The sequence below is a fragment of the Ambystoma mexicanum genome, chromosome 9 (assembly GCF_040938575.1).
Source record: "Ambystoma mexicanum isolate Mex_15411 chromosome 9, UKY_AmexF1_1, whole genome shotgun sequence".
NCBI classification, from domain to species: Eukaryota; Metazoa; Chordata; class Amphibia; order Caudata; family Ambystomatidae; genus Ambystoma; species Ambystoma mexicanum.
The window spans coordinates 779,188,903-779,214,943 of record NC_090931.1 but is presented as its reverse complement, the minus strand read 5'-3'; the positions used below and the strand labels follow the sequence as shown (position 1 = coordinate 779,214,943).

General features: G+C 47.2%; 1 protein-coding gene across 3 annotated transcripts in view; it reads right to left on the bottom strand.

Annotated features, from left to right (window-relative positions):
* Positions 1 to 26,041, bottom strand: part of SLC39A10 (solute carrier family 39 member 10) — an 802,105-nt gene that overhangs the window by 559,846 nt on the left and 216,218 nt on the right. For all 3 annotated transcript variants that reach the window (XM_069615702.1, XM_069615703.1, XM_069615704.1), the window contains exon 4: positions 16,824 to 16,993. In XM_069615702.1, coding sequence (XP_069471803.1) covers positions 16,824 to 16,993 — 170 coding nt within the window. The remainder of the gene's footprint in view (positions 1 to 16,823; positions 16,994 to 26,041) is intronic.

The following is a 26,041-nucleotide window of genomic DNA, read 5'->3' as shown; positions in this document are numbered from 1 at the left end:
AAATAAATGCATGATGCCATAATTCCTAGCACTCGCATGGCCTTGCGTACCGTCACTTCCCGACTGGCTACATATTGAGGCATCTGAAACAGCATGTTCTGAACCCTCTCGTTGGAGGGGAAGACGAGGCTGTCTTTGGTCCGAATCAGAGCCCCTAGAAACTGTGACCTGACTGGGGTCTAAGCTGGATTTCTTCTCTTTGATGGAGAATCCCAGACTGAACAAGGTCTATTGTCTTCTGAATGTTCACGAAGCATGTTTCGTAGGAGTCCCCCGTTATGAGCCAGTCATCGAGGTAAGGGTAAACCGGAATGGATAGTCTGTGCAGGTGTGCTGCAGCTACCGCTTGAAGCTTTGTAAACACCCTTGGTGCTAAAGGCAATGCCAAAGGGGAGTACTTTGAATTGAGAGTGCCTGTCCTCTATCATGAACCTTAGATATTTTCTGTGTGCTGGCAACATTGAAATATGAAAGTATGCATCTTTCATGTCCAGTGTCGCCATGTAATCCCCCTGTTTTAACAGTGGGATTACTTCCTGCAGAGTTCCCATACAAAACTTTTGAGGTTTGACAAATTTGTTCACTGGGGGCAAGTCTAGTACACGGCGCATGGTGAGGTCCTTTTTGGGTACAAGGAAGTACACTGAATAAATACCCTTGTGTACCTGAAGAAAAGGAACGGCTTCTATGGCGTCCTTTTCCAGAAGTGCTTCCACCTCTTGTTTCAGGATTCGCAGATGGTCGGTCATCAGGCATCGTGCTTTGCCCGGTCTGAATTGTGGTGGTTGGGCGAATTCCACACAGTACCCATGGGCGACCGTCTTGAGAACCCACTGTTCTGACGTTATCCCCTCCCATGCCGAAAGGAAAGATCTTAAGCGGCCCCCGACCGGGGTGACATGGGACGGACCTGGATCCGTAGGTCATTTCTGACCAGAGGCTGTAGTACTACTGGAGTTGGGGCCTCTGCCTTTCCCATGCCGCTGTCCCCTGGGTGGATAGTTGGCGGGGGTGCTGGATGCTTGTCCTGAGTTCCAGGCATTTCCCGTATTAGTTGAGTTTAGTTTCTATTCTATTTATACCATGCGCCGAACCCTGAGGTAACTTGGCGCCAGAGACTTAAAGCAGGTTACAACAGAATATAGACATACATGATAATAACAATAAGTGCAAATGACCGGGTTACATGGTGGTCGGAGGGCAGACACTGGAAAAATACAGTGGTGAGACAGTGGTTAGTAAGTCAGACAGTCAGACAGTTCTTGTTGGCGAGCCAGGACTTAGTTTTTGCTCCGAAGGTCCAAAAGGATGGCTCTGCTCCAAGGTTCACAGGTATAGTGTTCCATTGTTTGGCAGCTAGGACGTGGAAGCTGGAGCCGCCCGCTTTTTTTAGGGTGAATTTGGGGATGGATAGGCAGTGAGAGTACAACGTTCTGGTTGGTCTGGCTGATGTGTGTTGAACTTGTCTGCCAAGTACTTGGGGGCGTCATTAGAGAGGCATTTGTGGATGATGACGAGTGATCCAAGGGTGATTCTGTCCGTACAGGGAGCCAATGGGCATTTTGTCTGAAGCTAGAGATGTGAGAGTGCCTCAGGATACTCAGAGCAGCTCTGAGGGCATTATTCTGCAGCACCTGCAGTTTGTTCAAGTTGCGCTCTGAGGTGCCAAGGAAGAGTGTATTGCAGTAGTCGATTTTTGAGAGCACTAGCGCTCTGGCTAGGGAAATGCAACTGGATGGCGAGAGGAAAGCTTTGCAAGCATTGATGAGCTTATTTGTGCAAGTCGTGGAGGAGGCTGTGGCGTTTACTTGTTTTTTGAGTGAGAGTGTGGAATCCAGATAAACCTCTAAGGTTTTGATTTCTTTTGCCACTGTGATTAGATTGCCATCTATGTTGACAGAAGCGTAACAGGGTCCAGTTTGTTTAGCCGTGGTTGGGAGCCGACGAGAAGGACCTCAGTTTTCTCGTCGTTAAGGCATAAGCCGTGCTCTGACATCCAGGTTTGGATCTCCAGGTAGAGGTTGTTAATCCGTATGGAGTCCTCTTCAAAGCAACCCGATAGGGTGATGAGAACCTGGGTATCGTCAGCATAGTTTGTGTATGTGACACCCAGGTTATCTAGGCAGTCGAACAATAGCTTTGTGAAGATATTGTGTAAGGTTGGCGAAACGCACAAACCTTGGGGGACGCCACAAAGGATGGGGATGGGGTGGGCTGAAGCCCCCGACGAAAAGACCCGGGTGGTTTGGTTGGCTAGGATTGGACCCAGGCGGTCGCCTGACTGGAGAATGCAGCTGAAGCCGTCAGATGTTCCGTGAGGATCTGGTGGTCAACGAGGTCGAAGGCTGTCGAGGTCAAGCAGCAGGAGAATGGCTAGATTGCCCTTGTCCTTCGCCTCGTCCATCTGAAAAGTCCAGAAGGGCTGTCTGTGTTCTGTGCCTTGGCCTGAAGCCAGATTGTCTGAGGCCCAAAAGGTTGTTCTCTTCCAGGCGATTCTGAATTTGCAAGTACGCCACTCTAAGATCTTTAGGATGTAGGGGACAGTGGTGATTGGCCTATAATTAGTGGGGTTGTGAGGGTCTAGGTTCGGTCTTGGGGCATGACCCAAGCCTCCTTGAGGCTACTAGGGACTGAGCTCATTTTGAAGGAGAAGTTGATTAGGGCTGTTATGAAAGGGGCCAGATCGTTGGCACCTTCCTGAATGATGGAGGCTGGGCAGGATTCCCCTTAGCATCTAGAAGGCTTGAGGCCTTTGATGATGCTTTCCACTTCTTTCGTTGTGACAGGGGCCAAAGAGAAGGGAAGGCAGGTTGGAGTTTTAAAAGTGGAAGGTAGTGGGGAGTTTGCTTTTTTGGCTAGGCTAGTCTTTTTCTGTTCGATTCTAGATTGTAGAATGGCAATTTGGTCTGCCAAAGCTTTTTGGATTCTCTCACACCAGTCTGCATCTTTCACGCAGGTTTCTGTGGGTGTGGAGGGGGAACTCAAGTTCCCTGAGGATAATGAAGAGCTCTTTTGTTCTCGATTTGGCATTGTCAATTCTGTTGTCATAGGTCTCTTTTTTGGCCCTGAGGATACAGGTTTTGTAAGTGGTGGCCACTACCGTGAATAGTGCTTTGTTGGCCAGGTTAGGCGTTTTTCTCCAGACGGCTTCAGCCGTTCTTTTGGCGTTCCGAAGGATTTTAAGCTCAGGAGTGAACCATTTGTTCAGGTGGGCTGTCGGTTTAGCTTTAGTAAGTTTGATGGGAGCGATGAGATCTACTGCTGATTCAAGTGTTTTGTTATAGAGATCAGCAAGTTTATCCACATCTAAGTTGGAATAGTTTGCAGGAGCAAGGATATTGTGGATTAGAGGGCGAAGGCTTGCAAACTGATGTTGCGGTTATTCCTGGAGAGGGTTTGCGGGATGGTGGCCGGTAAGGTGTTCGGCTGCACCTTCCCTTGGATGGAGAAGATGATGTGGTGGTCTGACCAGGCAATTGGTTCATTTTTAATGATGGAGGTGGAGCAGTTGTGATCCGCCAACCAATCTAAGGTTCTGCCTTTGTTATGTGTTGGGGCTGTGACCCTGTGCTTGAACCCTAGTTGGGAGATAGTATTTTCGAGGGATAGAGCATATAATTACATAGGTTTTGAGTGGAACCAGATTGGCCCCAAATCGACCTGCGGGAGCCGCTTCCCTGTGGGGGGAGGGCTTTTGTGTGATTTTCTGAAGAGACTTAAGAGTCTCATGCTCCTTTTTGGCAGTCTCGAGGGCATCATCGACTGCTTAACCAAAGAAATTTGTTTCATCAACCGGCTTATTAGTAAGAGCTGCCTGGGTTTCTGGCTTGAAACTAGAGTTCCTAAGCCAAGCATGCTGTTTGAGCCGGGTGCCTTGAGCTAGTGATCTTCCCGCCGTCTCTGCAGCATCCAGCGTGTTCTTTTGTACGTTTTGGTTGACCTGTCTGCCCTCGGTCACAAGGGCAAGGAACCTGGTTCTAGCGAGCTCAGGTACCTCTTGGAGGCCCTCCTGCAGTAGGTTCCACTGTGCATCGGCATAACTAGCAAGCAATGTAGTGTTTGCTATGCATGTGGAAAAGGCAGCTGCTGTGGTGATCTGTTTTCCCAAGGCGTACAGCCTCTTTGACTCCTTATCAGGAGGTGCCGCTCCTGTAGCAAGGGGGACCCCTGGCAGTTTACGGGTGGTGGAAACCACTAGTGAGTCGGGGTGGGCTGACACTTCATGTATGTAGGGTCACAGTAGGCGATGAGCGAAATAATTTCTCCACCCTCATATTTACTGCCGTAGTTTGGGCTGGCATGATTAAAGAATGAGCCAGTTTCCTCTTAATAGAATTGAGAAGAGGTATGGCCTGGCTGGAGCGGGGCTTTTCTTTGAGGATATCTTCCACAAAGTCCTGTTCAGTCAAAGCCTCCTGGGTGGCTATCTGAAAGTATTCAGCCACCTTCCTCAATATAGCGTTGAACGCCATCTGATCGTCCACTGGGGAAGCTTGGCGGGCCGGAGTGGAGAGAGGGGAATCCAAACATAGGACATCAGGGTCTTGGTCGTGAGTGGGGAGTGCCCATGGTTCCGTCTCACCCTGGTGAGTGTCCTCCCAGTCTCCTGTGGGATCTGCCTGATCATCCACAGTGTAGTTCTGTAGGAAGTTAGTATCCTCCTCTCATAAATGTCCTGATAAGTGTGCATCTGAATCTCGTCTTCGGGATGGATGGAAGTGTAATCCTCCTGAGAAGGTCCTCATTTCCCTAGAAGATTTGAAACGGGCACAGAAGGAGGGTCCTCCCAAGGTCTCTTGGGGGTAGGTTGCTCTGAAACAAACTTCACCAACTTGTCCATACGCCCTTCAAATTTTTCTCTGGTCCATCTAGATGAACCAGAAGGGTCTAAGGGTGGAAACATTTAATTTTCCTCCCTAAGTCGCCAACATTTGTCTCCAATAGCTCTAGACAAAGGCACAGAACTATCTTAGTATTCCTCGCGAATATTGGGGCGCTGAGGCACGTCTTTCGACGTGTCTGCGGCCCGCTCCATGCGCTTCGTCGTCTTAGACCTCTCCTTCAACCCCACCGCTGAAGCAATCCTAGCGATGCTTTCAGAGATGTTCGGCGAATCGGGACGATGTGTCGGTTGACTAGGAGCAATAAAGTCTCTTATGAAAGAGCTCTGTAGTAGGGCGACCAGTAATCTGGGCGGAAAAAAACAATCTGAGGGACCTCGGCGCGTGAGGGATTTTGGGTACACTACACGTCACGATAGAGATAGTGTTACAGACACACTTATGCCAACGTCCCCTTTCGGTCCTCGAAAGACAAGATGCAATTCTCTGCAGCTACCACTGGATGTCGACTATATTCACAGCATGTGATTGTAAGCAGATTAACAAGCATCAGAAATGTTTTAGGGTGGGTGCTCGTTTTTTTCAGTGTTTTAGGAGCATTAGTTTGTCTTGATTTTCCTCTTTCTTCTTCGACCTACCTTATAGAATATATAAAAAAAACCTGGTCATCAACACAATCTTCCACTACCAATGTTGATATTGGCACAACAGAGGTATTAGTTACAATAGATACATCCAAGGTATCAGGCTCAGGGTATTGCCCTTCCTCTGTTACATTAGTGCCTACTTCGGTACTAAAAAGGATCAACTCCCAGGTCATCCTTTGGCGTGACATTGTTACCAGCTGTTACAGCAACTTCAATACACGAGTCAGAATTGGATTCACAGTGGGTCGGAATCGTTTTCCCAAGTTTTCTAGCGAGGACCAAAACCTCATTCAGTTTTTCATCCAATTTACACAACTTGTTTGTGTCACATTTTTTTTTAAAAAAGGTAGCAGGCACCCCTCTCTAGAAAAAATATGGCATGATAACCTGTTCTGTGGTTTTTTCCCCCACTTTGAGAGTCCGCAGCCATCGCTTTTTCTCACTGTGCCTTTCACAGATGGGAAATATCCATTTGCATATCAGTGTTTGTCCCGCCCACATGGGCAGTCCAGCACCAAAATGCTATGGCAAGTCCCTTCTAAACCAGTACCTACAGCAACCCCATACACGCGTTTCAGCCTTGTTGAGCCGCATCAGTGATGCAGAGCTGTGTCTCTCTGAGCACAGTGAGCACATCTGACACCTGCTGAAGCCCGCCAACGTCGACATCCACCGGGGAGGAGCGTGGCACCAGAGGACAGATCGGTACCTGATTGAAAGAGAAAAAAGAAGACACAAAGTACTTATCCGGGGAAGAGTGCGTGGAATTAGTAGGCCAGAGGCCTAACCCAGAAGCTCTGGTGCAAGCGGTCCGTTCCCGTCGACGTGGAAAAGAGGACAGGGGAGTGGCGCCGGTGGGCAGAGTCAGGGTAGCACATGCTGCCAGGGCCCCGTGCATCTAAATTTGAAAGGGAATATGATTTTTCTGGTGAAAAAGGTTCTGTCTTCCGTCCCTAGCGAGACACACCCATACAGTATGGACGAAAGGGGACAAAGTATAGGAGTAGGGCTGAGCCCCTCCCAGGTGAGGTTCTGCCCCTTTTATTTCCTCTTTGAAAGCCAGACGAGGAACCCTGGCCTTGCGACTGGTTCCACAACAAGGACTGTCCTCCCTGAGAGCAGTTTAAAAAAATAAAATAAAAAAAAACTAACTTGCACAGGAAAAGAACATTACGAAACCAAACGTTTCCATATTAAAAGAATGACGCAGAGAGATATCACATACAACCACTGTTGACTTCAGCACTGTATTTACACAGTATTACATTACAGTTGCATCATCCTCTTCCTCCATACTGTTATTCACCAAATAAAGAAGTCACCCCATAGGTCTCTTGGCCGACACTACTAAGATGGCGTATATTTCTTTGTTATCATTCGCCCAGGTCATATCATCGAGCCAGTTATCAAATGTAGAGGCTACTATACTCTTCCATCTCATCAGGATAGCCCTCTTAGCTAATAACAGCCCAATATTTATCAACTTGCTCTTCAACGGATTCAGTTTATGCACACATCCCAATATGCATGTTGTGTGTTCCTATGCCATGGGCTGTTCCGCCATCTCCTCAAGTCCCCTGCATACCTGGACAATACCGGACAGGACCACAACATGTGCATTAGATCAGCTTCCCCTGCCCCACATCTGGGACATTTCCCATCTGAGTTGAGGTATATTGTCTTGAGGCGGGCTGGGGTAAATTGTACTTTGTTAAGGATCTTGAACTGTATTAACCTGTATCTGGAATTTAATGATATCTATTTTGTAAGTCTACATATTTGCAACCAATATGTGTCAGTGAAGGTGACTCCCAAGTCCCTCTCCCAGTCCCCCCTGATGTCCAATGTTTGTACCCCCCTAACCGCATGTGCTAGTTTGTACAGTGCTGAAGCAGATTTCTTTGTTGCAGCTGAGGACAGTATGTAGTTAAGACTCCGGTGAGATGCCGGCTCCTGGGGGAACTCGGCCCACGTCGCAGAGACTGCCGAACGAAGGTGCCAATATTGAAGCCTCTGAAGATGGCTAAACAGGAAAAGCCAGTATACTGAGGATAGAACTTGATTGGCTGTATTGGCGGCGCATGGTCTTTGCTATTGCGTGGCCAACGCCCTAATATATAGATGAGGGCCAGTGGTGTGGTGTGCATGGGCATGCACCTAGATACATCAAGGCGGTGATTCTAAAATAAAAATGTATGATGTATTTCATAACACTACTATACTCACCAACACCATGCACTTCGTAACATGCTATATTTACTATGTCACAAAACCACAAACTGTCACGATATATGATTTTGAATATTTATCAGCCTTGAGAAGGACCTACGGGTTGAAAAACGTATTGGCTGACCACATGGGGACATAAGAACCCAGTCTGTACCTTTAACTAAGGGTGTTACAATTTACTAAAAAAACTAAATAAACCAACCCTTTCACAACCCAGCACAATAACGCATAAATCTGCGTGGGAAATCAATTTCTTTTCTTTTGGAACCAACAATGGCAAGATATTCAGGTAAACGCCCCCCCCCTTTTCTCCCCATATTTATATAACACCCTAAACAGGAAAAGCCAGTATACTGTGTCGAATGCTTTCTGTATGTCCAAGGACACAGCAACCCCCTCTAAATCCAGAGGCACCCTCGTAATAATATTAAACAGCCGCCGAATATTGTACGCCGGCGATCTCCACAATATAAACCCTACCTAATCTACGTGTAGTACCATGTAAGGCATTAGCGGATTGAGTCTGGTAGCCAATATTGTCGCAAATATTTTAGTATCAGTGTTCATCAGGGACATCGGTCGGTATGATCCGCAATCATCCGGGGGTTTATTAAAGTAATAACCGCTTCGCGCATCGACTCCGATAGGGTGCCAATTTCCAGTGCCTCCGCCCATCCCATTCTAATCGCAGCCTTAATCTCACTCAATGTTATAGGTTCCTGCAGTGCGTTACGAACGGCTGCCGACAGGAGGGTTGTGGGCATTTTAGCTAAGTATTCGTCAAACTCGTTGCACATAGCAACACTCCGGGGGAGTACAGGTCCTTGTAAAAATCATAAAACACCTTGCTCACCTCTTCAGTTTTATTGACCACCACTCCGTCCGCCCTGGTAATGCACGGGATGTCAGTGCTACGCCATTCGCAGCAGACTCTGCGCTAGCAGCTTCCCCGGCCTCCCCTGTTCCCCATGTCGATGTGCTGCCACTGGTTTGTCAAAATACCGTAACTCTCTATCCGCCTCATCCCGATATTTCTCTAAATGAGCCTGAACATCCTTGCTGATCTGCAGTGTGGGGGTTCCGAACGTATTCTGCTTGCAACCGCTTTAATGCTCCCTCGCAACCTTTTAATTCCCTCCTAATGTCGCGTAACACCCACAATTCAGTAGACATTGCAACCCCCCTGTTAGGGAGAATTCTCTGTTTAGGCTGAATTTCCTAACCTAGTGAGTCCCCCAGCAGCTTTGATGGATTTTTGGGGTTTCTTTTTTTCTCCTGCCAAGAGTGAGACTCTTTTACCCTCACTCTTGGGCATGATTTGAGTGTGTTTCTTTGAATCTAGATGTGTTTAATGGGCTATGGGGTCTTTTACCCCATAGGGCTTCATGTGTTTTTGTGATGTGTGTTACACAGCACCCTCAGTGCAGTAACACAGGGGTGTCATAGTGACCCCCCAGTATAGACTCCATACCCTGGGACTGACTACTGTCTCCCAGGGCATGTAAAGTCACCATTGACTTTACTAGTCTTAAATTCTGAACAGAACCAGTACACACCATCATATTGTGGACGTACTGGCTGGGGCAATTCAATTGCCCCGGGGTCTGTTAGTCGAGGGGGCACGTCTCCGTCCCCCGTGATCGAGTTTTGGCTGGTGGCAGTGGATACTACTTTTTATATTTAACCGCAAATATTTTCCTATGGGATTTCCCATTGTTTTAGGCTACTATCTTTAATTATTTACGGTAGCCTCGAACATACCGCCGGTTTATTTAATTAAAAATAATTCTCCGGTTGGTATTTTTTGCAAAAACTTGATTCCAAAATGGCGTGTGTGTTCTCTTCTGTGACTCCAACCCAAGTCGAGCCCTTTGTTCCACTTTTTGGCGGGCTTCTCCACAGAAGCCCTCCAAAGTGGTGCCACTCTGTCTGGGGTACTTAGGAGGGGTGGAGGGGGATTTAGGCACCCTGGACTGAGTTGCCTAGGCAACTCAAGTCGCACTCCGTCCTGATTAGCCCAAGTGGTGAGCCGGCCGGCTCACCACTTAGCATGTTTGAGTGACAGCTAGACTGAGTGAATGGGGGTTTTCTGCATAAAAGCAGGGCTTTGGGGACTGGAACTTCAGAAGTCGCCACAGGAACTAAGAATCCGATGAGGGAGAAGCTGAGCCGACCTGCCACGACGACACCACCGGTGGAGCCCTGCTGGACCGTCTCACCACTTTTCCCAACGACAGAGGAGATCTCCCGCCGGAGAGTCTTCTTCCTTTGACTGTTGGGGATAACCAGTTTCACCGTCTTTTCGCCTTCCCGACGTACCTCGTGGCCGCCTTGCCTGTGCCAAGCACCCCGGCAACCGGGATACCACGTTTTACCACGACCGCGAATAAAAGGTACCACCTTTAACCGGAAAACTCCGCGGCTGGTTTCTTCCCTGGTAGTGCAACGACCTCCATCTTTCCTCCAAGTCGAGATCTTCTCTTCCCCTGGACGACGACGCGACTTGCACCCACTGCCAGGAACAACTGCCACCGCTGGAGGATCCTTCCCACTTAAGGTACCGTGTCCCGCCTGGCTTCCCTTGCTACCGACTGTACGGGGTAGATTTAGCCCCCAGCTTTCGAACCTGGGTTAGCCTGGGACACCCTGGCTAAACTTTCCTAAGCCTCTCTAAACTCTTTTTGAACTCTCTGCAAGACTTTCTAAGTCTAGTGTAACTGTGTGATCTTGGGCGCATTTGTGCTCTGCTCTCGCTAAGAGTGGGCCCAGCCTTTGGACTTTGGCTCACCAGTGACTTTTGCTCTTCTGCCTTACTAACAGTGTTCCTGAATCTTAGAGTGGTGTACCTTTCCATATTCTGTCTTTTTCCCTCCCTTTTTCACAAACTTATTGGAGTGCCATCTAGTTAAGCGCTCACCTCTGTATGAAAATAAGTGGTGTTTTACTAAGACTTATCTGATGAGGAAAAAGGGGTGTATATATTGCAATAGTAACTGTGTTTAGAATATTTTACAATAAGAGTGCTGGAGTGTTTCAGTGTGTTTTTAAATAAATAATTATATACTTTGTTACCAAAGCTCTGGTCAGTGTTTGCTTGTATTGGTGTGTCTGAGTGCCTATTGTGTATACTTTGCATACTGCCTAACTCTTCTTGAGAGAAGTCTGACTGCTCAGCCACAGCTACCAGGTAAATCTGGGTGGTACAGACTTCTACCAAGTGGGTTTACTGCTAACACCTGTAGTCCTAAATCTTTTGCAGTGTTCCCTAAGGGAACTGCACAGGTTTCTGCCTAACACCCCCCCCCTCATGTATACCTTGAATGCCTGCCAGAGAGTAACTTGCGTGGTTACTGACCCTTTGTTATTCTCAAAATAACTATCTATAGGTTGCGCTATACTGGTCCGGACGATCCGATCGATAAGGGATGCAGCATTGACACGCCACTGTGGTCGCTGGGCCATACCACCCGGAATGCTCAATGAGAATGACAGTGAGGAATGATCGGACACAGTTTTGGGCAATATGCGGCAATCGGTCACCCAGTTTACCAGCCTACGGGACGTGAGCCAGCAATCTACTCGCGAATGCATATCATGCACTGATTAATAAAAATTGAAAGCGTCATGCGCACCATGGACTATGCGCCACACATCTTTCAATCCCATATCTTCAATTTGTGTGTGTATATTATGTGCTGCATTCGTTAGAGACCAGGGTGTAGAAGATGAACGGTCTAGTTTACATTGAGTTTCGTATGGCAGTCACCGCCACAAATTACTGAAGTGGTGGGGTACCTAGCAAATCTTTGGAACAAGGCATCATAGAACTCAGACGAATCCTCTACATTTGGGCCATAACCATATAAATTCATAAAAAGTACTTCCGCACTCCATAACTTCCCATGAACAATCACAAAACTGCCACATGCGTCGCATAACCAGTCGATGGTAGTAACCGGTGAACTAGGATCATGGCCCTGCACGCTCTAGTGGAATAGGATGTGTAATATTGCGGACCCTCCCCGCCCCCCAACCAGGCACGTCCTTATGTGCTTGATGTTTTAGCAGGTGTGTATCTTGCACAAACAGAAGCTTGGCTCCCGTCTACTAACATATGCCATAACTTTACGCATCTTCATAGGGATACCCAAGCCCCGCACGTTCCTACTCAATTTAACATCAGCTGGATTATCACCGGTCATATTCTTTCATATATCCAGTCACATTCCACATATCTCTGCGCCATCTCCAGTCTAGACCACAATATGCAATGTCTAACCTGGGCATGATTTTAACAGTTTCAACCTGAAAACCCCTCTCCCCCATCACCCACGCCCCCTCCCCGTCACCCGCCCCGTCCCTCACACTACCTCAAACTTTGACTATGCTCATCCCTTTACTTTCTCTGGTAGGGGTATGTTGGCCTCTACAAATGATGCAGCCTCCTCAGGGGCATAAAGAAATTCTTAAATTGTAGTCGCAGTCTGGATGGATACAACATAGCATAGGGAATGCCACGCTCCCTAAGAAGTTTTTTAACCCCCGCAAATATACGTCTCTCTTGCTCAACCGCCAGCGTATAATCTGGGAATATACAGACCACGTTAGAGCCCATCTTCAGCTCCTGTTTCTCCCATGCGGTCCACAGAGCCAGGTCTCTGTAGTTCAATAGGCGTGCAATTATTGGCCAGGGGGAACCCACCCGGCTTGGGTTTCGCCATCAGTGCCCTGTGCACATGCTCCACTACAAACATTTTAGACCAACCGGGATCCAACAGCAGATCTTTCAGTAACTCCTCTACTGCTGTCTCCATAAGCCCTTTAGGGCATCCTCCGGCACACCCATGATGCGAACATTGTTCCGCCCAGATCTTGCCTCCAAATCTTAACACTTCATTTTAATGCTGCCTAAATCTTTTGCCATGGTCGTCACTGTCCCTTGTAGTGCTGTTATGGCATCCTTCGCTGTGTCCTTCCGCATTTCCATCTCTGTGATACGCTGTGTGGGCTTTTTCAGCTGAGCCCGAATCATGGTGACATTCACAGTAATACCATCTAGCTTGAAGTTAATGGAGGCAAATCCCTGCTGCATGATGGCCATGATCGCCTGGAGATCGACTGGTAGTGATGGTGGACTTGCCGCAGTCAGTTCCTGGTTGCTTGCCCCCTCGCTTACTGTCTCTGCCTGCGTAGGGGTAGATTTATCGTGCCACTCTTTTTGGGGACGGACCCTTTAAGCATAGTGCTGCGCCTCCTAACCCCTCCTCGCAGCTTGAAGCTCGGTCAATTATATGGTCCGAGGTAAGTCGAATGTGCAGTGTACCAGGCCAGAGTGGTTGCCAACTATCCTACGGGGGGGGGTCCCCTCGCGAGATTGTTAATCTTATGAATTCCTCCTCCAAGCAGGCCACACAGACCCAGCACGATCACAGTGCACCCCAGTTGTTCCCATTATGCGCTGTGGTCTGTAGTGCTTCTGTCCACGTAGCGCAGATAATGCCATGCTGCGAGCCTGTCACAGCGATGAAAGTTAGAGGGGAGAGGGGATAACAAAAGGCGGCAAGCTCCACTGGTCGCCCTTAGTCTATACCTGCCAAGCTGAAGATAAATAACCCCCACCCCTCGGGGCAAGAAGAAAGCGCAACCCACGCTAGCAGGGGATGGGGATGTGGGGGGGGGGGGTATCCTGCGTACAGGGCAGCGATGCAATGATTCACAGTAGCTGCAGCCAACAATGATCAGCTACTATCCAAGACATGCACACAAATGGTACCTTTCCAAATTGCTGGTATAGACCCCTCCTATACAGTAGCCCCTACTACTCCAACCACTCCCCCGATTCAGGCTCACGGGGCAGGAAATGGCTGCCCGTGGGGAGAAGAGCTGCAACAATGAAGACAGTGGGGGGGGAGGGGGGAACGCAGCCACTCCACAACGCCCTCTAATGCAGGAGATCGAGGCACTATCCGTCCATTCACGTAGCCACAAGCACAAAGAGGAAGAGTGCTGGGGCGTCCCTCAGTAGCCAAGTTCGGTGCAAGTAAGAAGCTGCTGCACACATCACCACCCATCGGTGCCGCGCTCACCGCCCACAATCCTCAGGTGATGGCGGGAGTCAAGCGAGCCCCACAGCCCCCTCAGGCAGCGCCGCACAGCCCCAGGCACCAGCCAAGTCTCTCTTCACCCGCTGCAGGTAATGGTGACTCGAGGGGCGGGCCGACAGACAACTCTTCCACTCGTCCACAGCAACATCCTGCAAGGCCCACATGGCCCCAGTTTGGATATTAGCAGCACACTTCACCCTGGCCGTGGAGACTGCCCAGCAAGCAACAGGCCACTGTGGCACGCATGCACCATCCAGACGGGCCATACTTTGCAGCCTGATTTCTGCAGCCGACACTGTGGACCCGCTACGCTCCGAAGGGACTAGTTGTGCCCACGCCTTTTATGCTTCTCAGATGGTTTAATGCCAATAACTCAACATTTTAAGCAGATATTCTCCCAAGGGTCTCCTTTCACTCACAGAGCATACGCAAGGGCGGCCATTCTGCCATTCGTGCAACAGCACCCCCCCTCCTTGAGAGTATTCTTGTGACCATCAATAGATTTTCTTTCCTTGGCTGCTTATTTCCCTGGCCCTGTACTGTCCGAGGTTCTTCTCTCGTTCATGTATTCGACAGTCTCTACCATACGGGTTGTTCAGCGACCACCACGCAGAATGCCTCTCAAGCCCATCTTTGCAACTCTGCGACAGGCTGGGGTTAGCAGTTTCAGCACAGTTGTCGGACTGCACGCGCCACCCAATGCAGGTCATGCAACCACAACCCAATCTCCGTCCTTTCGTCAGGCCTGTTCTCAGCCGACTGGTACGATGCTTTCCAGGCGTTTCATAAATAACATGCGTTTGTTTCGCTGGGGTGTTGTGCAGATTCTCTTCCTTCTCAGACTTACTGTCGCTCTCTGGCCACCAGGTTTCACTTCTAGAAGGGTCACGTTTTGCCTTTGTGTGAGACGCTTCTGCACTTCTTGCTACTATTTCGGACTGCAAGATGTTCTTGCGCACTCCCTTGAACCACACCCTCAACGTCTCTCTCTCTGGAGCATCTCAAGTCTTCCTTCGGCTTCTCCCTTCGCCTTGACATCCCTTTTCAAATCTACCTTCCTCTCAGTCACACTATCTTGATTTTTGTTCCCCTGTGGTTAGTTTCTGGAGTGTTGATATAACGGGGACCGCCCTGATGCAATGTCGGTTCCATTGAAAACAGCTGGTTGAGCTTTTTTCACGCTTGACTGTAGCGTTCGAGTTTTCCCTTGTCCCTGTATCTGCTTTAGTGCAATAACACATGGTTTCCGAAATAAGTCTAGGAAAAAAAGAGGTTTGGGCGAGGTTACTACCTTAGGCTATCTGGAGTTAAAGGGGCCATGTCCCTAATTCATGTCCTTCTCCCCAGGGGGAGAGTTCCTCTCCATGAGGTTCTTTGGCATATTAACACCCTTAGGGAGACCAATGGTTAGCGGCTGCCCCTCACTAGCCTCATGGAAAGGGTCTACCCCCCTGCGGAAAAAGTGACGCTATATGGAGGATCGTCACACAATGTATCGCTATCAGTCAAGACTCAAGGGTTATAGCGTCATATGTATGTTACCCAAAGGTGCAGATCTTCCTCTACTGTTAGGCCACTCTCACTTGCCCCGTGCCCATCCCTAACCTCACTCACTGCTTCCCCCCCTCTCCACCTCCCCCTCCTCCTCTCTCCGTCCCTCTCTCTGTCCCTCTCTCCCGCTCCCCCTCTACCACTCTCGCTCCCCCTCTACCACTCTCTCTCCCCCTCATTTCTCTCAGCCTCAGATTTCAAAGTTCATGGACCCTTCAGGTATCTCTTTCTCAGTCAATATGCTTGGGAGTTTCCTGCATCATCCTCCTCTTTAGCAAGCTCTCGACTTTGAAGGTTCCGGGCATACATCTTTCACACTCCACACAACTGTTCAACTCCTGGTTCAGTCTTTGGTGTTCAAGTAGCTTCGCTGGCGACAGGCTGTTACCTTCAAAATCCATGGAAACTGCAAGGGGTTCTCCAAGAGTGTTAAGAAGTGCAGAGCAGCCTGAACTAGCCTCCCCTTAAGCAGACATACCGGAAAGGTTCACTGGCTTCACAAAGTCTGAAAGTCCCTGCTCTTAGATGTCTCTATTTCGATTCTGTCCCTGCTCAATACTGCATTGTGTTCTCCTGCCTCCCGCTACCATGGATCTGAACCCTTGTGACCCAGGGGTTTTCTCTGAGCCCTCGCTTTCGACCAAACTGGTTTATTCAGAACGTTTTATGCTGCATGTCTACTTGTTCTTTCTACTCTTCACCACATCCTCCTGGTCTTCACTATCATGTTCACAAACATTTGCCTCATCTTCTATTACCACATCCTCCCTATCATCACCAACCAGCTCCATACTGTTTTTTAACCCTCACCTCACTTCCACTCTACCACCACCTTCTGATGTTCACCAATCTCTACCTAATATTGGCCTATCTAATCCAACACTGCCTCTTTCACCCCATATGGTCTCCACTATCCTCCTCATTCTTTTTCCTTCCACCTCCTCCTGAGGTGCGCCAACCTCCAACTTAATTCCTTCATCCAAACCACCTACTCAACTCCTTCTCCTTCCGCCTCCTTCTAATGTGGACAAGCCTCATCCTCAATTTTTATCTACTTCATCCCGTTACCTCCTTTTCCAACATGTCCGCAGTCCCAGCCTATGTTCAGTAAGCTTTGTGCATCTGCACTTCCCAACTTCTGTCTGGGTGCCATTCAAAAGTGCATAAGAGGCACACACAGGGAATTAGCACTTCATCATGCATGAATAAGGCACAGGCTTTGTGCCAATTAGTCTTGCTATTTCGGTCATGCACGTTTTACATTAGCCACACTTCGCAAGCGAAGTTCTTATCTTTAAACTCTAGTCATATGGGAAAATCTGAAAATAATTGTGCCTGCTTTTATGAAACTGTAAATGCTTAAGATTGCATACATAAGCTTTCAATATTAGTATGTTTTTAAGAATCTGTGAAACTGGATATAAAGAAGTAAAACCTTCATAAAAACTTACATGGGGCAGTAGATGTAGCAGCGCATCCCCACTCAGGGTCCCGACAGCCAAAGCAACCAGGAAGGACAGAAGGAATCTGAAGCACCCTTGGTTTATGATGGGAATCAGAATCACACCAAGCAAAGAGAGCAGGCTGATGACAGTGATTGAAATAAGACCACAAACCCAAGCTGTTGGAGTAAACAATTACGCATGGTTATTTAAAGGCATATTAACAATTTTGATGAAAAGAGAAAAGATTTAACGAACATACAAGAGTAACATGTGCAAAATGAGATCTTCCCAGACAATGAATGAGAAACAATAAAATTAATTGCACCAACATTGTTTAAATTTAGTAATTTGCCACCTGGTCGATAAACAAAAGTATTCTTCAGTGCCAATGCCAATCAACAAACGGCAAAATAGGCTTGGCTAATTTGCATTAAACAATGTGGGATTCTAAAGGGGTAATGATGATTTTGACATGCTAAACATAGTCTGAAAAACATAAGGGGGGGGTTCAGTATGATAACTGTTTCATCTGATGAGAAACAAATTAACAATGTGTAACCCTCCTATTCAAACCTTTTATTTTCATTTATAAAACAGGATTACGTGCCATCCCAATATTAGCAAAATCATGACAAGTCAGCAGTAGAAGATAAACATACAGTAAAACTATACGAAGTGGGACTGGCAAAGTATACAAACTAGCCATAAAATATGTTACACGTATCATACATAACCCATTGACATCCAAAGAATATGATTTTAATAAAAGGTAATGTACCTTACAAAGGGGGGTGAAAGGCATGCACCGACTAAAAGGTTCAGCCATTCGCATCAAGTAATATGCACCATGTGCCCAAAAATGTTCCTCAGGACTGCTCTAATGATGGAAGTTCCAAGGAGGTTGAATATCCAATCAACAAGTTGTGGCTGTTAATAACCTCAGGATTAGTTTCTTGGCCATAACAGCACCCTTAAATAGCCAGATTTTTCCAGGGTGTGCTACAAGGTAAAAAGCTGGGTCATCCCCCACAATAAAGGGCATGAGGCAGGAATTTCCTAACTGAAGTCTTTGCTCACCGTACCCGTCACCCATTCCCAAAAAAGTTGAATCTTTCCACAGGCATACAGCATATAGGCTTGGTTAACAACTTGATAGAAACACCCTGAACAAACAGATGACTCAGTCACGATTCCCTGAAACATTCTCTCTGGGGCCAATAGTATATTTTATAACTTCCCTCCACTGACCATGTGACTAAAAGTCTGCAACCAAGCATATGGGTAAATGAGGAAGATCCAGCCACCAGTGAGAGTGAGACCAGCGAGAAGAGGTGATGGAACTCCATTCCACTCAGGTGACGTAATGAGAGATCATGAGAAAAAGAAGAGCACATCAGACTTACAAGAGCAATCTAAGAGGGGCTACTGATCCCTGCTTGGACCTTAGTGGCACTGGAACCAGGTGGAAGAGTGAACCAGGGAACAGCAGTTTGACGTTTACCCTCTTAGTGCCTCATCCATGTTATTAGAGACATAGGATCAAGAGGTCTAATTTAATATACATCAACTCTTACCCAGCCCCCCCCCCCCCCCCCGCTTGCAGTCCATTTGAAGATGTGTTAAGTACTAAAGAAAATGTGAGATTGTACAACATTGGGAACATTCATACCTCCATTATCTTGCAGTCATTGCAACTTCCAGTGTGCCATTTATGTCCACTTGTCTAAGATAAAGGGCTGCATTTTGTCAACTTTCCTATACACAAACCTATCTCGACTGTAAAGGTATCTTCAAGAGTGAGTAGTTAATTCTCAGGGTTGTCATCATCTTAATTCAATTTACTTTCCCCACAGTGCATTTTGACCATCTATCTAGATCAATGCATAATCAAAAATGCCCATGCCATTTATATTGCATTGGCATTTATAGTGATCTGTAACCCCTTGTAATTCCTTTTACTCAGGCACCATTTGAAGTTTCATTCTTCGAATATACTTCAGACAAATGGAGACACTGGTAGGACTGTTCCATTTAATCTTGCAACTGGACAACAACACATCTTTGAATTGTCCTCATTAAAGTGGTTTAGAAAATGGTGTACATGGATGAGCATGGGATCCTCTCTGCACATCCATAGTTTTTGATCAACTCCCCACAGTCAGTTCAAACTTTATTATTACGGATTTACAGATCTCAAAAAGCACACAAATACAAAACATCATCAGGCATACATATAATGTTACTTGACAATAAATACATATTTAAACAATTAATTTGGTACCACATACTAAAGACACTAAAATTAACCCAAACTAATATTAAAAAACAAAATATAGGATCGCTACAGGGCGCGGGCCAAGATGGTCGCTTGAGCAAGAGCACCATAATCTCCATCCGTCTGAATGCTAGATAAAGTACATTCTTCCTTCGAAAAGGCTGAAGTAATCACATAAATACCTCTCCCAATCTCCCAGGGACGAAAAGGGAGAAGAAAAGCAGGACCCCAGAAGGTGTAGAGGCAACTGGTGTAGCAAACGCAAGGACGAAAGGTACCTCCAAACCACTGAGTAGAGCACCAGAAGTGCGCCAAAAAGTCTAGGGAACTAAAAGTGGCACAGGCATAACATCCCGACCAACGCTTCCGAATACCTCATGGGGGAACCAGATGGCAACCTCTGGTGGAAACATGGCCCACGCCCAGTAGGCAGTAGGAGGAGCAGGTGAGTATAAAACCGAGGCACCACGAATGGGGACAGGAGGCCCCAGACACAGTCGTCCCAGCCGATTACTCAGCGGGGATTCAAGATATAGAAGGCGACGGACTTTGTCGGCGAGACACCAAGTGCCCCAGTGATAGGTGGCAAGTTCTTTGCGTTTAAAGGGGTCACAGAGGGATGGCAGAGGCTGCAAGGGAAGTCATCCGATGTAGGAGGCGGCGGCCCGTGTGGACACGTCAGAGGGCAAGCCCCCCAACACACCAATCTACCCATAAAAGTTGAGGAGATTAAGAGGAAGAGTGGGAGAGAACGGCAGGGACCCGCATACCACTGGGAAGAACCACATAGTGGAGTGGAGAAAGTTAGAGTGGAAGAAACAGATCCCTCCAGAGTAGGTACGTTCAGAACCAGAGGACCAAACACACTGTTGTGGCCCCCACACGGAACACAACCTGAGTTTAGACACCACCAGGGGTGACCCCAAGCAGCCCCCATCACGCTGGACACTGATCCACTAAGAGGGGCGAAAGTGGGAAAGGGCCCTGGACATAGGCGAGTTGAAACCTCCTTCAGGGAACAGTTACCAGAAACCCTGTTACAGGAGGGTTGATTGAAAAGTCTCACCAGCGTTGCAACCCCAGGGACAAAAGTCATCCACCCCTCTGCCACCAACCACCCCCCACCCTGCCGAATTGCACCCCAGGAGAAAGGAATCCACAAACGACAACATACCTGGAGACATAAGGCAACACTGTTGGCAGAAAGGAGAAGGAAGCCTCTTACCTCACACAGCAGGAGATGGGAGTTTCTTCAACAGTACCGCAGACTCCACGGATGAACATACAAAATGGAATAACCTGAGAAGAAGAGAGGGGATGAGGAAGAGAACAGTGTGGGGGCAACCAAGGGGGATATACTTAACATCCCCCAGGAGATCAGGGCACTCAGGTCGGATATCCAGTCATTGTTTTCAGAACTAAAAGGAAGAGTTGAAAAGGTTAAGGGCAGACTGGAAACCCTCAAAAACCACCAACTCACCATGGATATTGTGTAAACAGAATTTGAGGCTAGAATGCAAGACCTGGAATCCAACGAAGATTAAATTACTTGAGTGGATGACATGAAAAATAGGGAAAGAATAAACAATTTGAGAATCTTGGGCCTGAAGGAAGCACATGGGGAATCTCCACAAGATGTACAAATAAAAGTAAAGGGAAAAGTCAACAAGCTTTTCCAAGATCAGGATGGAAAGGAGAGAAGCACAGAAAGAGCCCACAGAGGAGGAGCCGGCTCAGTGAGAGGCCCTAGATTAATTGTAATGAAATGCCATTACCACAAAGGAAAAATGGAAATCCTGCGGAAAGCATGAAAAAAAAGCGAAATTAAGAGTTTGAGGGATGCAAAGTGAGGATCTTTCAGGATTTATGTGGATCAACGCTCACGAGAAGTTTAGAATGCAGGCAACTGATGACATGATTAATGTTGCAGGGAATCAGATACAGGTAGAATTTCCCATTTGCTCTTACATTTGAGCACAGTGAAGGGGATTAAAACATTACAAATCGTGAGGAAGAAAACCAGACACTCGCACATCACGGAAACAGGGAAGGAGAACCAAGAAGCAACATACATGAGCGACTGGCAGGGCAATGTAGGAAGGAATAATGCCGCTGGGCTGAGAAAAAGGGGGGGGGGGGGAATACAGGAAAATAATAGCGCTTTCTCCAGGAAAAAACGGAGGGCCTCACTAGTGAGGCACAACAGAAACACAGGGACTAATTGATAGCGCTTACTAAGAAAGACGAATGTGCAATATGTTGTGGGAAGTCGTATTAATTTCTGATAGGAAAGGGGAGAGCATGGATAAATTATGTTGAGAAGGGAGAGGGATCTCCATAGAAGTATACAGGAGAGGAGGAGAGTGGCCTTTGGAAGTATGGACATCCAGTTCATGGATGACAGTGTCATGAAAGTCACACAGAAAAGCCGGATGATGAAAAACGAGGGCCTCAGAGTCACAGAGGATAGCAACATTGAATGTAAAAGGGATAAACACTTCAAACAAGAGATGCCTCCTAGCACGTGATTTCACCAAACATAACCTAGACATCATCTTCATCCAAGAAACGAGACTTAAGAGGAGCAAAGAAGGGAGAATACTGGGTAAGGAGGTGGGGCAGGCAGGGAGGTAAAGGAGGGAGGGGTAGGGATTCTGCTGAGGACCCCTCTGCGCTTGGTAGGGGAGGATGTGAGGAAGAGAGGGGAGGATGTGAGGAAGAGAAAAGATAAGAGAATGTCGAGAATTAAGTACAAAAAATAATATAAATCTGACATTGGCTGTGACATAATACGCCTTTGGGAATGAGGCTCTGCTGGGTCAGTGCTCGAGGGATAAGAGGGCAAGATCATTATAGGTAGGGGGATTTTAATATGTATATGCAGGAGAGGTTACTGTTATTGTTGAGGGATTGTGGCCGAGAGTAGGGACTGGGGGGAGGGGAGGGCCTGCGACATTTGAAAGGTTTGATATCCTCCCATTGCATCTTTGATAATGGAGGAAACTGAATCCAGACAGAAGAGAATAATCTTTCTTCTTTGTGCCGCATGGCACATATGTAAGAAAAGACCACATTTTAAAGGAAGAGGGACAGGAAGGGCGACTGACAGCGTCCAAAATGCACAAGATATCTTGGACTGACCAGAAGATGATAATGGCAAATATAGACATAGGAGACTTAAATCAGCGTAGACAGGACATGGAGATGTAATGAGGTCTTATTGAAAGACACTTTTCGTAAAGATGCTCAGGGAAAAGATTGGGGAGTTTCTTTGGGAAAATGACAAGGGGGCGTCAAGGAAAACATACTATGGGAAGCAGCCAAGGTACAATAAGGGGGCTACCCATGAAGAAAGGAGCCCACAGTAAAAGGGAAAACGCAGCATTAGAAACGAGATTGCAAGAAGAACTAAAGGAACTTGAAGAATTGAGAATGAGGGGGGTGAAAGCAGGAGGAGATCTATGTCAAACCATTAAAGTGAAATGGCGAGAGTTGAGATCACTGAATTTGGGACAAGTCTTCCACAGACTCAGCACCCTGAAGCTAACATTCTACAAAAAGGGGACAAAGCGGACTCCATGCTAGCAGCCAGGCTAAGGGCCCAGAATCAAGTGAGACGGGTGAATAGAGTAAGGGTTGAGAGAGGGAATATGGTAAACACACAGCCAAATGTTACTGATACCGCTACACAGAAGATCGTCACTCCACAAGGGAGGCATCTTTAGATTATTTTGTGGGCCTTGGCTTCCCCACAATAGGGGAAGAGGAGATGATCAAGCTGCAGGGACCAATCACAAGTAAGGAAGTGATGAGGCCACTGGGAGGTACGACAATGGAAAAGGCCCAGAGAGCTGACTGTTTGACGGCCACATTCTATAAACAGATTGGAGTAACCATTGCACCTGATCTCACAAAGCTACTCAATAAGATAATGAGCCTGGGAGACGTCCCCCAATCCTTTCGCAATGCTACTATGTAGGGATCACCAAACAGGACAAAGATCTCCAAGAACACGCTTCCAATCAACCAATTTCCCTGATCAACACACATGCTAAGATCTTTACCAGGGTCCTAGTGTCAGGAATGTAATCTCAATTGCTGACTTTAATCGACAGAGATTAAGTGGGTTTTGTGAAAGATCACCAAGCAGCAAACGCTGTTAGGAAAAACACTACATATAACGGAACAAGGGTCTGAAGGGTGGATGAAATGGTACTCCAATCCGTAGATGACGAGAAGGCCTTTGATCGGGTGAATTGGGTCTATTTGCGTTTCTAGATCACTTTGTTTCGGGTAGCATTTACGCAGTTCCATTGAGTCGCTCTACATCGCTCCCGGGGACCAAGGTGCTGGTTAATGGTAAGAAGTTTGCTTGGCTTGAAGTTGAGGCAAACGAGACAGGCGTGAGCCCTTTCCCTTGTTCGATCTGGCACTGGAAAGTAAAGGCTCAATCAAGGTACTCAGAAGATGAGGGTAGGTGGACGTGAATTGAAGATGAGTTGATTTGCAGATGGCAACTGGGAGCGAGTGTGGACGATCTCAAGACCACTAACTTAAGTGTACCACAACCGGTCCTTAAGTACCTGGGAAAGAGTGCAATACCTATATGAGACCAACTACCCACCCGTCCTCCACAAAATATATGGTGACTTTAGAGTAGTCTAAATTGAGGCTGGCATTGCTGAGAAGGGTCAACTCCATCAAAATTAATAGATTACCCAAAATCCTATTCCTCTTGCAGATGCTGCCAGTGGAGGTCCTGTCAGCAACTCTCAAAGAACTAAAATCAAGATTGCTAAGGTTTTCATGGCAAAATAACAAGGCATTGGAAAGGTTATAAGTCTTTGGTTCTCCCTAAGAGCGAGTGGTGTGAGGTTCCCAGATGTGGGAAGTATTACATGGCCATGCAATTGAGGGTCCTGTTACCACACATCGGGAATGACAAGGAAAAACAATGGCTCTTTTTAGAAAATTGATAATGGTGCCAGTAAACAGTTGAGGAGTGGATATGGGTCCAGTCTTTTATGTCGAGTGCTTACTTGAAGCTCAACCCCTCCAAGACCGAATTCCTACTCCTCACAAACAACAACGAACACACAGACCAGGCAATCCACCATGAACTCTGAGGACTTCATACCCAAACTTGCCTCCTGCGCCAAGTCCCTTGGGTTCCACATCGACAATCACCTCTCCTTCAAGACACACAGAGCTAAGAAAACTCAGACAGCTTGGTATCAGCTCTCCTCCTGCGAAAAGTCAAGCCATTCCTCCCGCCGGACAGCTTTAGATCCTTCGTTCAAGTACTGGTCCTATCCCACCTGGATGGGAGCCATGCACTCCTTGAAGGCCTCCTGTCGTCCTCCCTTGTGCTCCTGAGAAGTGACCTACACGCGGCTGCATGCCTCATCAAGTGTCTACGCAGATACAACCACATCGCCCCAGCCATTATCGACCTTAACTGGCTCCCACAAATCACCTTCAGGTCTTTCTGCATCATATATAAGGCAGTCGCCCTCAAGTCACCCAACTACCTCACAGAGAAACTCAGCATCTCCGGTGAACAGCACACCACCAGAAGTCAGGACACATGCAGACTTGAAATCTTCTGCTGCAAAAAGGAAAGGACCAGAAAACAAACCTTCTCTGCCTATGCCCAAAGACTATGGAACCTCCTCCCCGCCGGCATCAGACTTGCCTCCACACTCCTACAATACAGAAAGGAACTCCAGGCCCACCTCTTCAAGGAGTCTCTCCTTCTCAACACCTAGACCATCATATTCCCATAACGCTACCTGACTCGCTAGACGCCGCCCGCCCCCAACCTCCCTGCCACTCGGTACAGCTGTTCCACCTCCTCTGTGCCCCTCTGTATCCTACCCCAGATGTATATCTGTTCTCTTGTTACCTTTCAAAAGCACGCAGTTCTGCATCTGTAATGTTTTACAACTCTGTAAAGCGCTCTGTTGCTTCTTGAAGCTAGGTCAGCGCTCACAAAATAAAAATAATAATAAAAAGGCTCTGGGAAGGAAAGAGAAGCGAAGGGACTAATGACATAGCTCTCCCCGATAAAACACATATGGGCAACCCAGATTAGAGATTCGATCACGGAGCCCATCCAGTTCCAGGGATCGTTTGAGGCGGGATTGTAAAGGGTGGGGCACCTTTGGTCAATTTGAAATGCTACAACAGTGCTAAGAATACTTACAGCTGAGGTGACCGTCGTGTTCATGTATTTACAATTGAAAGGGATTTTTTTACTAGATCCAAAATGGGAAATACAGCTCGATAGGCTACTTAACCCTTTTCGGGAATAAAATGCGGCGCCCGGACCTCTTCGAAAGGACTGATGTCCTAGATATACTGGTCATTGGTAGGGAAAGGTGGCGAAGAGACAGGATGATTGGGAAACAGAAGGGAAAGGGACTGAGGAATGGCAGTAATGGGTGACCTATGGTCCACACTCTGTAAAAATAAATGCCTTTAAAACCTTGATAGAATAGTGCACCAGATAACATTTTTAAGTGGGAGTATTTTACTCCGCATTTTTGAAAGTTCAGAGTGAATTGATTATTTAGGGACTACAACAGAAGGTCCCATTGCAAAAGGGGTATTTTATAAGCAAATAAAAATCTATGTGGCTGAAGGCAGGAGGAATGGCACTTTAGGTGTGTTTCCAATTTTTTGTTGGGATTATTTTTACTCCCCATTTTTATTTGTTGGGAGTATTTGCCTTTTTTTTAAAAATTTTTTTAGACAGTAAAAGTTACTGATACAACCCTCCCCAATCTCTATGACTGTCCAGGATGTTACCTAATGTAAACTAATGGTGCTGGAGAAACTGTGGGGAAACCGGTTCCTTTTGGCACATTTGGTGGACCTGTGAAAAGGCCCAGACGCATTGGAAAGAAGTGTTGGTTTGGATAAAAGGGGTAGAGGGCCTAGATAGAGA